Genomic DNA, 16,196 nt, shown 5'->3' on the forward strand with positions numbered 1-16,196 from the left:
AAATGACTAGCTGTTGCTTTGCCCAAGTTCTTAGAATCAAGGAGGGTCACTCAAAACTGTTAGCAACATAAGCTGTTAGTAAATTCAAATCTAAAACGTCCCTATCCAAAGAAGAAATACTTAATTTGTCTTTCAGAGTCATTAAGGGAAATTTATCAAGGCAGGATATTGTATAAATGCATTTGTAGCATCAATGTTTTATTTATAATACTTAATAGAGGTTGGAGATATTTGCATGATAGTGATTATAATTCTAAGTTTGACAAGATTTATTTTTTGAGCGGTACTAATGCATTTCTGGACTTGGTCAGGTCCATCTGGTGGACTGGTACAGGACCAAATGTGAGTCATAGTTTCCATATTCTGCAGAGAAGTGCAGAGATGAATTAATCATAGTTAGGTTCTGTGGTGACTACATTAGAAGGCTGAACATAGCGTCACATTTTTATGCAGATCACACTCGCTCTCCAGTCATAAATTGTTAGGTTGTCTTAATTTGTCACACTCACAATAACTCATGAATAACTAACATTTCCTATTTTCTTGCCAATTCAGAAAAAAAAGCCTCACCATCTTATTTCTACAATTTCTATTCTTACAGATATATGCCATTTTCAAAGCATCAGAGAGAAATTACAATATATATGCATGCTGAACAAATTGGTCAAATTTCCCATTGAGAATCAGTTTCCTCATTGGTTACAAAGAGACATAAATAAACAGGTTATAGCAGTTATGTTAGTGAAAACTCTCAGCACAAAATCATTGCTCCGTGAACACTGATCTCAGATCTGCCTTCTACATTCCTTCTGATTTCTTTCCTATAGCAAGGAAAGTAGTTCTGGGTTCTGGGTTTAATTTTATTGTTTCAAGGAAAAAAAAAAACTGAAATTTGATTAGTTTGGTTGTTTTGATGCAGTTTCTTTCTTTTATTCCTTTTAAAAAATTCTTAATTTACTTGTCTATGTTAACTTAGTTCCCATTTTTCAGGTATTATTCTCTCTATATCCCAATGTGAATATACTTCTTAGGAGGAAGAACTTTTTTTTTTATTTATTTGAGAGATATAATTACAGAGAGAAGGAAAAACAGAGAGAAAGGTCTTGCATCTGCTGATTCACTCCCCAAATGACCTCAACGGCTGGAGCTGGGCAGATCTAAAGCTAGGAGCCAGGAACTTTTTCTGGGTCTCCCACAAGGGTGCAGGGACCCAAGCACTTGGGCCATCTTCTGCTGCTTTCCCAGGGCACAGCAGAGAGCTGGATTGGAAGAAGAGCAGCCAGGACACTAACTAGCACCCATATGGGATGCCAGAGCTGAAGGTGGAGGCTTAGCCTACCACCCTACAACACCGGCCCCAGAAGGCAGAACTTTAGTAGTGGAGCCTGGAGATACTGATATTAGACATTCTAATTTTCATTTTTTCCCTTTAGAATGGGTTTATTCTGTATTATTATCACTTTTGCCATTGTCTCACACAATTCTGCTTTTCACTGGTGTTTAGTGAAAACAAAAAGCTGCTGAAAAATTAACATCAAGGAGGTAGGATTGCTTCAGGGGGCATCTTACCGTATTCAGTCTCTCGCATGGCATTAGTGGGTTGGGTGTTTGGTTAGCCACCTTTTAGACTAATTTGTGAAAAACTTGGCAGGCTGAACAAAATGAACATGAATTTTTTTCAACTTTATTTTTGTAAAAAAATTATATATTTGAAAGGTAGAGAGGGGGTAGAGGAGGAGGAAGAGGAGGAAATAGGGGAAGAGAGAGAGAGAGAGACAGAGAGAGAAAAACAAACAGAGATCTTCCATTCACTGATTCACTTCCCAAATGAACACAATATCCAGGAGGGTGACAGGCTGAACCAGGAGCCTGGAACTCCAACCAAATTTCCAAACAAGTGGTAGGAACTCATACTTGAGTCCTCACCTGCTGTATCCCCATAGTATGCATTAGCAGGGAGCTGGATTGGGAGTGGCGTGGAGACCTGAACCCAGGCACTCTTGTATGAGATGTGAACATTCTTAATTGCTGTGCCAATCGCCCAACCAAACACGAATTCTTTAAAGAGCCTGATATGATCTCTCCGCCCAATCTCTTATTCATTTTTTTGAAGTGCCATTTCATCCCCAGTCTTCCCACACTTAATGATGATATCTTATGAAGAGCATCTGCATGGTACGTCCTCACTAACAAATCTGTTGAGAGAATGCATGAATTTGCAGCATTGATTACTCAACTCTATAAATACATTTTTGATTCCTTGGCCACCACCCTAGATACCATACACTTAAATGGACTTTTACTTCTTCCTTGCCTAACTCTGTTTCCTGAGATTATCAGCTGAATAAATAATCTGTACTCAAGGTTGAGTCACCCCATCACAAGCAAGATCATCTAATTGATTGTTCATGCTACTTTTCAATAGCCAAAATAAATGTAGGACAGGAAGTACACATCGTACTGTTCTCTAGAAGAGAGAATAAACACCCTTTTGAGATCTCATAATCTTAATTATAAATGAAAGATTAAATGACCTTGGATCACTTTCAACAAAAATCTAGCTTTAAAAAAGTAAGATCTCCTCTGCACCATTAACTCTAAATTAGTTTGGGCTTTTTATTTTAACCCTTCAAGGAAATCGAACGCACACAGTTGAGAATCTGTGTGCTTCAGGGAGCCTGAGGACTTTGAAAAAGAGCAGGCCATTGTCTTTTACCAGCCATGAAACCATGCAGAAGGGTGACCAGCACCACATCAAGAACACTTATGTTGATATCTGACTCTTGGTCTCATACCTTAGCTACTTAGATCATTAACAATTTGATTTGTCTCACAAGAAATAAATGTATATATGTGTATATATATATATATATATACAGATTAATGGTATTGAAACCTATCTAAAAAATCTAAGAATATGAGCATTGTGATTTCCAGAATGTTCTTTTTTAATTTATTTTTGACAGGCAGAGTGGACAGTGAGAGAGAGAGACAGAGAGAAAGGTTTCCCTTTTGCCGTTGGTTCACCCTCCAATGGCCGTCGCGCTGAGACCGGCGCATCGTGCTGATCCAAAGGCAGGAGCCAGGTGCTTCTCCTGGTCTCCCATGGGGTGCAGGGCCCAAGCACTTGGGCCATCCTCCACTGCACTCCCAGGCCACAGCAGAGAGCTGGCCTGGAAGAGGGGCAACTGGGACAGAATCCGGCGCCCCGACTGGGATTAGAACCCGGTGTGCCGGTGCCGCAAGGCGGAGGATTAGCCTAGTGAGCCGCGGCGCCAGCTCTCCAGAATGTTCTTTGCAGCTGAAGCTGTGCCTTGGTTTCTAAAAGTCTTGACTGCACTCTAACATTCAGTTAAGCATAGACCTAGAAGAGACTCCCTGCCTAGATTATTGCTCCTTAATCCTTTAGTATATGCTTGAGGGAAGAGAAGGTGGAACTTGCCCAAGGTTGGACAGTAGCAGCGGACTGGACATAGGTTTCTTGCCTGTCTTCTGTTCCAAGTGGGACATGTGAAAGAGGCTGCAACTGGATATGAGGACTTTCCATAGTATGTTTTCCCAGGTGGACACACTGGTGTTCATATCAAAAAGAAAAGACAGAGCTAGGACCAGCACACCAGTATGTACACCAACAAGGAAAAAAATAAAAAAAAAAACAGTTGTTTTTGCAAGCCGTATGCAAAAGTAATCAGAAATGAACAAAGTTTTTGTCTTATTGCATTTACTTATGCAACTATATTATCAAAATTCTTAGAATGAAATCACTAAAGTTGTAGTTTCTCTTTCAAAATCATTGTTGCTGTACAGGAAAATTAATGTTAAAGGTATAAAATGTTAAATTATATGTAGTTATATATTATTTATGTATATATATATATATTTTTTTTTTTGAGTCATTTGAGGGATAATAGGAGACTATTTCCTGTGTTTAAAATTTGTTTCTCATTTGTCACCTTGACACCTAAAACATTTGTCTCTGGTTTCTGCCTTTTGGTTATGATCATAGTGGACAGCTGAAGAGATGTCGGTGCTACAGCAAGGTTTATCAGCTTCACTTATTAGCATGCTACTAGAGAAGAGTGACCTGAGGGAGTGGGACATAGAGTGCATACATCTTGCTGGAAACAGTGGAGAAAAAGAGAATCAAAGAAGGAAATGGTGCATCATGTTGAAGACCAGATTTTCAAAACTGAGAGCATTCACAGAGGGGGCACTAGAAACTGAGATAATAGCATTACCACAGTTTGCTTGATTAACTTAGAGAGTTTATTTTTATTTTTTAAAAATTAACTTCTTTATTTGAAAGGCACAGTTACAGAGTGGGAGAGACATCTTCCATCAGCTGGTTCACTCCCCAAATGGCCACAATGGCTGGGATTGCACCAGGCCTAACCCAGGAGCCTGGCGTTTCTTCTGGGTTTCTCACATGGGTGGCAGGGCCCAAGCACTTGGGCATCCTCTGCTGCTTTCCCAGGCACATCAGCAGGGAGCTGGATTGGAAGTAGAGCAGCCGGAGCACAAACTGGTGCTCATGTGGGATGCCAGTATCACAGGCAATGGCTAAACCTGTTCTGCCACAACATCGGCCCCTGATTTTTCTTTTTTAGTAACAAAATGTTTATAAGATTTACATAGTATTTTGCCGGTTATCTGGCACAGTTAGAGCCATAATCTTATTTAAGCTATTGTGTCGGTGGACTCAGACATATTCTATTTGGTATCTCCATGTTTAAAGACAGTGAAATTGAGGCACAGGGTTGTGACTGATCAAAACTCACATAACCCGTGAGTGTGAAAGCTAAGTTAGAGACACAGCTTTTAGTTCTCAGAGGTGCTTCCACCTGTCCTGTATGAGGTTGGGAAAATAATTTATGCTTCGCCATCAGGTGACCCAAGGCTGAACTGAGCCTTTCCTTGCCAGCTGTGTAACTGCTCTGAATCTCAGTTTCTTTAACCTTAACTAAAAGGGAGTAATAGTAGGTAGGACTGTTGTGACGATTACAATAGTTACAGCAAGCAAAGCAACCATGTTCTGCCTGGCATGTGGCAGGTGCTCAATACATGGCCCTATAACCATTTGAAAAGATTTGTACTGTCTGTATTTCATATATTCCCTTGCACCTAAAGGTGCAACAATGGACTCTACAGTCTATTCACTGATATCTCCTTGGTATGAAAGTGTGTGTGCGCACATGCATATGCACACCAGGGTGCATGTGTTGGGGTCCACCTCTTCTTAGGTGCTCACACGTATCTGTGTGCATGTCTTAGAGTACAGCAGTGTCTCCTATGTTCCTGGATTGTGTGGAACCAGACACAGCAATCAAACATGGAGCATTTGTCTACTACAAATAACTGGAAACTGGAACATGATCCTAAAGCTAACTCAACCAAGAGGCTCCTAGTTCTGTGATGTAGTAGAGTTCCTGAAACACGGTCTTCTTACTCTTAGACTCTCAGGATAATATCTAGAGTTCCCAGTCTGATGACTCAGAAGGTTTTGGCCATTCCCTTTAGTAGACACACAGCTAAAGATGCACACAGAATTGCATTCACTTTTGAATAAATTTTATTTATAATTATTCATTCTTTCTTGAAATCTTTTAGAATCATCTTGGTTAAAATCAGTACATAAAATAATCTTCACTGTATTTGTTACATATGGCACAGAATAAGTTAACATTGTATAAATATGTTTCATTGATGCACAAATGGGAGAAGCACCCTTTGCTAAAAGCAGTATGGTAATTAAGTTCAATTTGGCTACAGTAGCACTTTAAAAAATGACCATGAGATGGCACTGTGGCCAAGTAGATTATGCTTTAAACTGTGAGTTTTCCCCCTGATGATAGCATTTAATTCCTTTCTTTAAGTGTGGAAGAATTTATCATTCAAGTTAAAACAGAATAAGATTTGTTACTCTGGTTTAATGGTACTGACTAGGAGTGAATCCATTCATCACAGATCCATAAATCATTTGAGGAACGTATTTCACATGCGTGAAGAATGTTTTTTTAAAAACCATGTTAGAAAGTCCCCAGACAAAACAAAGGGCTCAAGATACCATTTTATTTAAGATCAATAAACTATATATGGACCATTGTTTGTGCCACCCCACAGAACTGTGTTAAAAAGTCTTTCCACAAAATTAGATTGACTTCCAGTTTATTTGTTTATTTCAAAGGTTGATATCTTTGTTCCTCTTGAATCTGCTTTGATAGCAATGGAAGGTCTTAGCAATATTAGAACATTAATTCACATTTGAATGGACATGATACAAACATGCACACATGTGTATATGCCGAGTGTCTTCATTGATTGCTCTCTCTCCACATAAATATATAAATATTGAATAAAGTGCATGGGAACATGTCTGTACATATATACAGATACACATTTGTCTATATACACTTGAATAGATACTTATGGAGAGAAAGAAACACAAACATATTTGTGATATATGTAGTCCAAAGACTTCTGTCAGGCAAGGTTCATTCTGTCAAGATTTAATACATATGGGGGTAGAATCTGTTATTTTTCTCTGATGTATAACGAAATGTGCAGAGTTATAAACTAAGGCAAAATGCAGCAAAGACTTTTTATCCTTTGTATTTCATCAGTAGTTCAGTCCAAATGCAGTCTTGGTAGTAGTGACATGTTGCACATTCGAGCTTTCAGATAGTGAACCAACTTTCAGTGTGTCCATGAGGACATAATTAGGATAGCCCTGATGCAATTCCAAACTACACAATGGTAATTCCTCTGTTATTTAATTTTTAAATCTGTAGCTTTTATCACAGGCTTTAGAAAAAAACTCTTTTTCATTCAGTAGAAATCTTCAGCATTATAGTCATATATCGAATATCTATTCCAATAACAATGTGTGACTATTACTATATCAGGGTAAATTAACTCCTGTCAGTTACTTTTTCTCTTTAGTAACATTTTTCTATAAAACATTAGGTTTATTTACTTATTTATTGGTGAGTTCAGTGTCACAGTGTTAAACTAAAACAAATGTTTTAGAGAGATGAAACAAAATCTTTGACCAAAACTTTAGCAGTCATAGGTTGGGTACTGACTGTGGGGCGTATTTCTAAATTAATTGCAATGCTTGATTTGACCCCAAGTGATGTTTTCTTTCTTCTTTCTTTGGTTGGTATTCACTGGTAACCAATATTGAGATAACTACCCTCAGAGTGCAAACAAAGCTATTTCTGGGCCAAGTAACAACGAAATATATTAAAATGATTCTCAAAATAAGTCTGTCTGTTTATAATTTTTTGACAAGGATTATTCCAGTGTCATCATTTCCCTTATACATAAGGATCTTGTTTTATTTTTATATCCCTAATATCTGGAAAATTGCTTTACACATAAGTATACACTCAACAGATGACTGTGAACCCAAGTCAAATGGTTTTGATAAATAATATAGGTTGATTAACCTGAAAGCATCAATGTACCTGATGAATGTCCATGGGAAATTCTCCTGCTCTTTATAGAGATGTCCCAGGACTCCGCTACCATCAACAGGCAGAAACCTGAGTTTATTCCTCAATCCTGATGCAGTTACATCAACATATTGTTCACTGCTCAAAGGAGGGCATGCAGTCATTTCACAGCAACTTACCAAATACCTCTAAGGTGCTGTTTGAGAGAAGCAATTTCTAGAAATATAGTGGATAATGTTAAATTATCCTTCTGATAGGTTACACAGAAGAACAAATATTAAACAAGACCACATTGGAAATTCATAGTATAGCACAAGAAGTAGAAGAGAAAGCAGCAATAATTATTCAATAACATCTAAAATCTTTTTTCACTTCTGAGAAGAATGAACTTGAAATGCAGCAAATGCCAGCAACTGTGTGACTGTTTCAAAATGGCATCTGTGAAAAAGCAGGAAGGAAAATGTTGTCAAGTATTTCACTTAATTGTCTTAGCAATATGGATTTTATGACACTGTTCTTTTTTTTTTTCCTTTCAAAATATATGTCATGTTCAGTTTTAAATAGAAGTTTTCCTTATTTAAGAGGCCACTATATTGAACAAATTGTTCATTATTTATAGCTATTTTTATTTACAGGAATAGATAACCAACAAATCCCATGCCATCAGTTAACAACATAGTAGCAAGGTGTCCACTTGACAATGGAAGTTAACGTAGATTTATTCAGGGCCTCATTATAATTATACAACAAAAGCTCATTATTTTAAAGCTGTATCATTTACAATGTTAAAAATAAGTCTCATAAAGCTCACAGCTGAAATGCTGCCAGGACATTTTTGAAGTGCACATTTTGTGGCATTTAACCCTGCTTTTCATTGACAGAATAAAATGAGGCATACACATATTATTGTTGGTTCCACTAGACGGGCCTAATTTTTATTTTTTTCTCCAGTCTTCCTAATACTTGTTTCCCCAGATAGGTGAAAATTTGCTCAGCGTGCCCTCCACAGTTGCCATGGCAACCAGTCTGTCACACACAGCTAACCTTTTCATTCACTGTGTCGATATTGTCTGTCGAAGCATCATCTGAATGTTGTTTTCCTAGAGCAACCATAGAGCAGTTATTATCTGTCATCTTGGCTTCTTTCTTTGAATTCTTTTTTTGTCCCATTTGGAGTTGACTAGACTTGTAGGCTAAGGCTGGTATAGTGTTCACTAAAATTAACTGCAACGGTTTCTTGTTCTCCTTGTACTGACACTGGATGTACCGCGAAAAGGCCGACCTATAGGTCTTGTTGAACAGTGTGTAGACCAGCGGGTTGACGGCTGAGGAGAGGTACCCGATCCAAACGAACACGTTGAGCAGGGCCCCGATGACGGCTTCGTTGCAGGACTCCTTGCACATGACGGCCATGATGTTGGTGATGAAGAAGGGGCACCACATCACCACAAACAGGAAGAAGACGATGCCCAGCACCTTGCAAGCCTTCTGCTCGTTGCTGATGGACTGCATCGTCCTCCTGCCTGCGTAGGATCCTGGCTCCCGGTGGATCGACCTCTGGAAGAGCTTTTCTGAAGACAGGGAGCTCTGAGGGAGGAAGCTGAAGGAAGCTAACTTGGCTCGTGTGCCTGGATCACTCACACACAAAGTAGCTTCTTTCTGGAGCGACTTGATAGTTAGAAAGTAGGTGATCACCATGATGGTTAAGGGGATGAAAAAGGACACAAAAGAGCCGATCAGGACAAAGTTGTCATCGGCAAGTAAGCAGCTCCCCTCTTTGAAGACCTTGGAATCATCCTGTAGCCCAAAGACTGGTATTGGCATGGATATACCTGGAGTTGGACAGAAAACGAAACACGATTATTAAGGAATGGAATACATGAAGGCAAGAACATTGCCACCGAATGGTGGCTGTTCAAAGAATTTTATACCAGTAGTGTTTAAAAGTGTATATTTTCACTGTGAATTTCAGATTCCTTTGGACCTCTTATCTGTTTTAAAAGTACTGCATAAAAGTACTGTATTAAATAATTTACCATATGTTGTGTTGGCTTATATAGATAGCTCTATATTTATTAATTTTAATTTCTTATGCCATATTCTCTGGTTAAAAATCGTACTTATTAATTGAAGAAAAAACACACATTAGCAAAAAAAAAAACTAAAAATGACCAACATGCCACCATCTAGTGATAAGCACCATTAACAATTTGATGCTATATTTATTTTAGCTCAACATACACCACACACCATGAGCGCACATTTAGAAATAGAATTGGGGTTCTATTTATTTCCATGTAGCTATTGTCCCATCATCATAGCTCAAATATAAAAATAACTATCAAATTATAATATATATCTTCTTTTTAGGAAATTCAGAAAATACAAAAAAGTAGCAATCAAGAAAACTAGCAAGTGTTCTCAGCAGCCAGGGAGAATCTTAATCTGTATTGTTTCCATTTACATACACACATAAAGTATATCTACTCACATATGCAGTACATAAAGTAAGAGTGAATCATGAAACATTTAACAGACAATCATGAAAATTTCATGTACTTTAAAGTGTTTTTGAAAAATGTTTCTAATATGAATTTAAAGTAACTTTAACCAATTTTGATCTTTTAAAAAAAGTCTTTACTGTAGAAGATTTTTAATATATGCCAAAAAACCCCCACAAAAGGACAACAAAAACCTACACAATGAATCCATCACCTTGTTTCAACAATGATAACTCGAGCCCAATCGTGTTTCACAAGTACTCCTACCTGCTGCCACTCTTCCTGTGTTATTCTGAAGCAAATCCCAGACATCACATCATTCCATTTATTGTGATTTCATTACATTAAAAAGCTACACACTTACAGAAAACTCCGATATGACCTCAAAACCATTCTTACTCCTAAAGAGAAATGTAATGTTTTCTTAGTATCATTAAATATAGAGTCAGTATTCATATTCCCAACTGTTTGTAGAAGTTATTATCTATTTTTAGTAGTAGAGAATTCATAAGGGTGGGTTGCAAAAAAAACAAGGCATCCAGAGACTTCTCTTTTATTGAAAAACATAAAAAGTTAGACAGGAAGAGACAATGCATGGGAACATGACCCTATGGTCAGTTGCTCTGTTACACAGATTTTGGGGATCTGTAGAGCAGTTGGGTGCAGCGTTCAGGTGGAGGAAGGAGCAGAAGTGAGTGCAGGCAACACTTGCCCTCTAGTCATGCTAATTTATCTGCTTGCAGACTGCACTTTACTAAAAGGGGCTTAAGTTGGCCATGTGGTGCAGACCCCCACCCTGCCCTTCTCTCCGGTGCTCAGGAGAAGCCAGAAGATTGGATCTTTCTGGGCAAACTTTAGTCCCAGTGGAGCCCCACTCTACTCCGGGAGGATGGACAGTACCTTCCTCTACCGGCCTGTGACTGATCACACCAAGGCGGTCATAGGATGGAATGCATGTTCCCTCTGAGTCAGGATGATGAGAAAGGAGAAGTAAGAGAAATCAAATACTCCACATAAAAAAGTGGCCCCAGACCTTTTTCCCCAGACCCCCTGGGGAAAGAGAAAGAAAGCTTGCATTGCTGGGCTGGTGGCATCCATCTGGGAAGGGTTCCACTGGAGGTCTGTAACCAAGCGTCTGCCTACTTAGAGTTCATCTGCATCCAACCCCAAGGAAACTGCCTAACCTCACATCATCTCACATTGGCCATGCTGGCAGGAGGGAACATTCACTTTGAGTTAGTGTGTGTTTAACACAAATCTTTCTTGGTGACATTTGCCATTATCTTCACAGACTTTAAATGACAATATTTGTCACATGTCTATTCAAGGCTGTCCCAGGATTCTTGGAAGGTAGCAATAAATGACATCAGTGTGGTTCTTAAGGACGCACACTCTGGCTGATGATGCTTTGTTTCTTGCATTCTTTTCTGTCCCTGGCTCCTTTTTGGGAACATTCTGTGGGCCAAGAAGAGATGGAAGAGGTTTGGCTCCAGGAGGAACATCCTCTGAGACCCTGGCTACTCATCAGTTTTGCTTATCTTTCAGAAAACTTTTGATTATACTATTCCATTGTTGGAATATATATCTGTAAAAGGTGTTTCCTAAACTCACCAACAAGGTCTTTTTCAGTAATATACAGTCAGTCCTCAGTATTCATGGGTACTGGTTCCAGAACCCCCTGTGAATATCAAAATCTGAGATGTATACAATTTGCATGTAACCTACATACCCTCCTGTACACTTTAAATCATCTATAAATTATTTATAATACCTAATATAATGTAAATGCCATATGAATAGTTGTTATACTGCATTAAATAATAGTACAATAAGAAAAGGTCTATACATATTCAATAAGATACAATTTTTAAAACATACTTTTGATCCATTGAATCTATGGTTGAATCCTTGGATTGGATGATGGGATATCTTTGGTTGCTCAATTATTAGAATGTATGCTTGAACATCTGCTGAGACAGCTCTGGGTTGGCATCTTGGCTCTATCTCTGGGCTTTAGCATTGGCTATATTGTGTACATTATTGCTAGGGTTCTCAGTTCTGGATCTACAATATGAGATGGACACTACCATGCCTTCATGGAGTGGTGAAGATAAAATGCATCAAATGGGCTTAGCACCTATGACAGTTTCTAGGTCAGAAGAGAAGTCCCACCAACCGTAGATAAACATGGGAATTGCTTTGTCTGCAGAACTATTCAGATTAAATACATCATTGCTATTTTGTTCTTATCTATTGTTCTTAGTTTGTATGTACCAGACTTGATATACTAGATCTCTGTAAACCAAAAGAAGCCAAAAAGAGTTTTGTCTATTGGCTATGTAGTTAATAATCATGTAATTACTTGCTTCTGTCAGGGTGATGTAGGGTCTCAATCAATTTTAATTTTGTAAAGCTAGAACTGTTGATTACTTTTCTAAAGTGATGAATTACTATTCTTTACGATTAGTTATGATACACATAAACAAAGTGATAGCTGTCCAAAAAGGTGTATTATTGTTATTAAACTCTTGGGTGTTCATATTCCTAATGAATACAAAGGAAGTTATTACCTTGAGAGTGTTTTGCTGCATTTGTTTGAGACTTCATAATTTATATAAGTGAAAAATATCAATTAACCAGAATATGGGATCATCTAAAACATCAAATTCTTCAATCATTTCTAATTCAGAATAGTGTTCTTGGTTGAGGAGAAAATACACACACACACACACACAGCCCTAGAAAGACTCAATTCCCACAGCTGGGGAAGCAGGGGGGTGATGAAGCCATGGCACTGAAGTAGAGACTCTCCTTCCAACTGGCTGGGATGAGAGCTGCTCCGGCAGAGGGCATGTTAAGAGGTTGTAGGCAGGGTTGTGGCATGTCTGGAAGGGGTGTCGGAGGGATCTTGATTTTGTGGGGAAGAATCAAACTCACTGGGTCTCTCAATGCCACCGCCATCCCTACATATAAAACAAAATGAACTGATTCATCTCCTATGCCATTTTTTTTCAGTGCCTCACTCATGGTCAGTAGCAGGCAAGGCTTTGTAGAAAGAATAACCAGAAAGTTAAAGCAATACTCTGTAGAAAAGGGAAGAAATTTGATGTCAAAGTGCTAGAACACCGCGTGAGGCTTTGTGGATCCAAGAAACAGCTCAAAACCATGCTGCTACCAAGAGAGAGGAAGGCACTGGCTGATGGCCAAGATTGTGGTCACATCCATCTCTGGGGTGTTCATTTTCTGGCTGATTTGTTTGATCGTAGCTGCTGTTGGAGACCTGACATTCCCTCTTCCTTGGAATTTCTGCATATAAAGCAGAAATTATAAAAAGAGACAGTAGCTTGAACTGCGTGACTCTGCGTTTTGTTTGATATATTTTCTAAGGAGTGGAAGACAGCAAAAAAAAAAATCAGTATCAGTACTGGATCTTCCATGCACATTTTGATCTTTTTTTGTTGAAATGTAAAAAATGAAATGGCTGGGAAACATTGAAACGTAAGAGCGTGAAGGTTTCCACTGGTGGCTTTCTTTTTGCCTAGCTCTGCCTACTCTTTGTATACAAAGTTTGTACCTGTAATTGATGTCTTACCAGAGCTGGATAAATAACCTTAACTCTGACCTCCCAGCCACAAAAGATGCTTTTTCAATGTTTATTTATTTATTCTCATTTAGTTGAAAGGCAGAGAGAGAGAGAGAGAGGGAGGGAGGGAGGGAGAGAGATTGAGATTCCATTGGCTGGTTCACTCCCAGCCTACAAAAGCCAGGACTGGGTCAGGCTGAAGCCAGGAGCCAGTTACTCCATCCTGGTCTCCCACATGGGTGGCAGAGGCCCAGTCACTTGAGCCATCAGCGGATATCTTGCAAGATGTGTTCACAAGAAGCTGGACTGGAAGCAGTGGTGCTAGGACTACTGTGCCCAGGCTTTATTTTTTAATTCTAGGTTTTGTTCGTCTTAATATCTTAGGACTGGAGAGTGAACTTCCCTTGGAAAACAAGAAGGCTGCCTTATTAAGTAGTTATTCTCACATAGTGAACAGGACAGAGGGAGTCCCTGAGGCCTCAGGTAAAAAAAGACAAGGGCAGAAACAAATATTTCAAACTCTCATGAAAAAAGTCAACATCTGGCTCCTTGGTTTCAATTCCCCTAAAACTGCCATTTCTCCTTTACATTTTAATGAGTGCTGAATTTTTCAAGTTAGAAGAATGGATTTCCTAGCAGTTTGAAAGCATCACCAGTAAATACTGCAAGAATATCCTCATTCGTGCAGGGAAAGAGGGATTGAATATATAGGGCAGCTGTGGCTGGCACTCACCACCCTGAAATAGATCACTATGCTCAAAAGCTGCTAAGATCCTTACAGGTGTGGCCTGTTGACAAGGTAACTCACACGTAAGAGCTAGCTAAGCATGCCAGTCTCCCAAGAAGGTGTACGTTTCCTTTTCAATTAAATCTACACAAGCCTAATAATCAATTGCAACTTTCAAGGTACTTTTGCATTTATGCATTGACTCTAAATGTATTTTTAACAAAATTAAAAAAATTACATTGTCCTATGGACAGATAAAAATTTCACTTTATAGATGTGAAAATTGAAGCCTAACAAGCTGAACTCATTTGTTTAGAATCACACGGAAATTTAGGAGCAAAATCAAGATTTCTACTTAGGATTCTTAATTCTTATGGTTGATTTTATTTTTACTTTTATTTTTTTAAAGATTTACTTATTTGAGAGGCAGAGTTACAGAAAGAGAGAGAGAGAGAGAGAGAGAGAGAAAGAGAAAGTCTTCCATCACTGGTTCACTCTCCAAATGACCACAACAGCAGAGCTGGGCAAATCCGAAGTCAGGAGCCAGGAGCCAGGAGCTTCTTCTGGGTCTCCCACATGGGTGCAGGGGCCCAAGGAATTGGGCCATCCTCCACTGCTTTCCCAGGACATAGCAGAGAGCTGGATCAGAAGTGGAGCATCTGGGACTTGAACCGGCACCTATATGGGATGCCGGCATCGCAGGTGGAGGCTTAACCTACTATGCCACTGTGCCAGCTCCTATGGTTGATTTTTTTTAAAAACTACACATTTATCCCACTTATGGCAGCTCTGAGAGTCTATGGCTACATCCAACGTTCTTAACATTGGTTTCAGGAGGTCTGTGATAATCCTAAAATCTACAAAATCTTACATATATGTAAATTCCCTAGGAGAAAGAATCTTCATTAGATAGGCACACACACATACAGACACATACATGCACGTGGACACACTGATAATTCACTGGACCTTGTTTCTTTTATTCTTAAAGTCAAAATTTTCCTCTTATGAAACATTATTCTTTGAGTCCAGATAAATGTCTTAAAAATAAAATCCTTACAACCAACACTTAGTTTCATATATAACAGTTATTCTCAAATGTGGCTGCACATCAGAATCACCTGGGTAGCTTTTAAAAATTATATTCCCTGGGCCTCAATTCCAGAAGCTCTGATATTAATACTTTAAAACGTAAGAACGCCTAGGCCCTATATAGATGTTAAACAAAAACACCCCTGTGAGCCCTGCAATCTAAGGAGCGGGGGGGGGGGGGACTACTTGCTCCTTTCTTAGATTCCCAGCAACATGGTCTTTGGCTTGTCTGACCCTTCTTCTGTTTCACAGAACAGAGGCTGTGCTTTCAATGTGATCTTGCACTGATAGGTCATATCCATCTGTTTTCTGTTGCTGTATTGAAAAACCTGAGGCTAGGTACTTCATAAAGGAGTAGGGTTTATTTCCCTCAGACTGGGCAGCCCATTAGCTTGGTCTCTGGTGAGGGCTTCATGGCACAGGGCATCGTGGAAAGAGCATGTGCAAGAGGTAGAGATTACATGGGGGGACAGAAGCTAGAGAGACCAGGGAGGGGCCAGTCTGGCTTTCTCTATAACCAGCCACTCTCGCAGGAACTGTGGTCCCCCAAGAACCACTTGAATCCCTTCTGAAGGTCCTTCCCTCAGGGACCCAGTCACCTCCCAGTAGGCTCCGCCCCTTAAAGATCCCACCACCTCCCGGTATCACCACACTAAGGGCTCAGTTTCCAGAATGCCAGCCCTTGGAGGGCACACTCAAACCACATCCAAACCACAGTGAAGGTAAAGTTGACTTCTGGCCTGTACATGTGGATTCACAGGCATCATTCCATCACCTAGAAGACCACCTGGGGCAGATTTATTTCCATCCATTTTTACTCCTGGTAATAGGTCACAAAA

The 16,196-nt window shown here is 39.3% G+C and overlaps 1 protein-coding gene and 1 long non-coding RNA gene across 2 annotated transcripts in view; one reads left to right on the forward strand and one right to left on the reverse strand.

The window, feature by feature from the left end:
* Positions 1 to 8,929, forward strand: part of LOC149124589 (uncharacterized) — a 64,196-nt gene extending 55,267 nt beyond the window's left edge. Inside the window, exon 2 of the long non-coding RNA XR_016213271.1 lies at positions 8,731 to 8,929. This is a non-coding gene — a long non-coding RNA (uncharacterized LOC149124589). The remainder of the gene's footprint in view (positions 1 to 8,730) is intronic.
* HTR2A (5-hydroxytryptamine receptor 2A) overlaps positions 5,547 to 16,196 on the reverse strand; it is a 64,255-nt gene continuing 53,605 nt past the window's right edge. The window contains exon 4 of the mRNA XM_008273798.5: positions 5,547 to 9,286. Within this exon, the coding sequence (XP_008272020.3) occupies positions 8,484 to 9,286 (803 nt within the window). The 3' untranslated portion in view covers positions 5,547 to 8,483. The remainder of the gene's footprint in view (positions 9,287 to 16,196) is intronic.

This window comes from Oryctolagus cuniculus, chromosome 9 (genome assembly GCF_051225735.1).
Source record: "Oryctolagus cuniculus isolate XC-2025 breed Fujian yellow rabbit chromosome 9, ASM5122573v1, whole genome shotgun sequence".
Lineage (NCBI taxonomy): Eukaryota > Metazoa > Chordata > Mammalia > Lagomorpha > Leporidae > Oryctolagus > Oryctolagus cuniculus.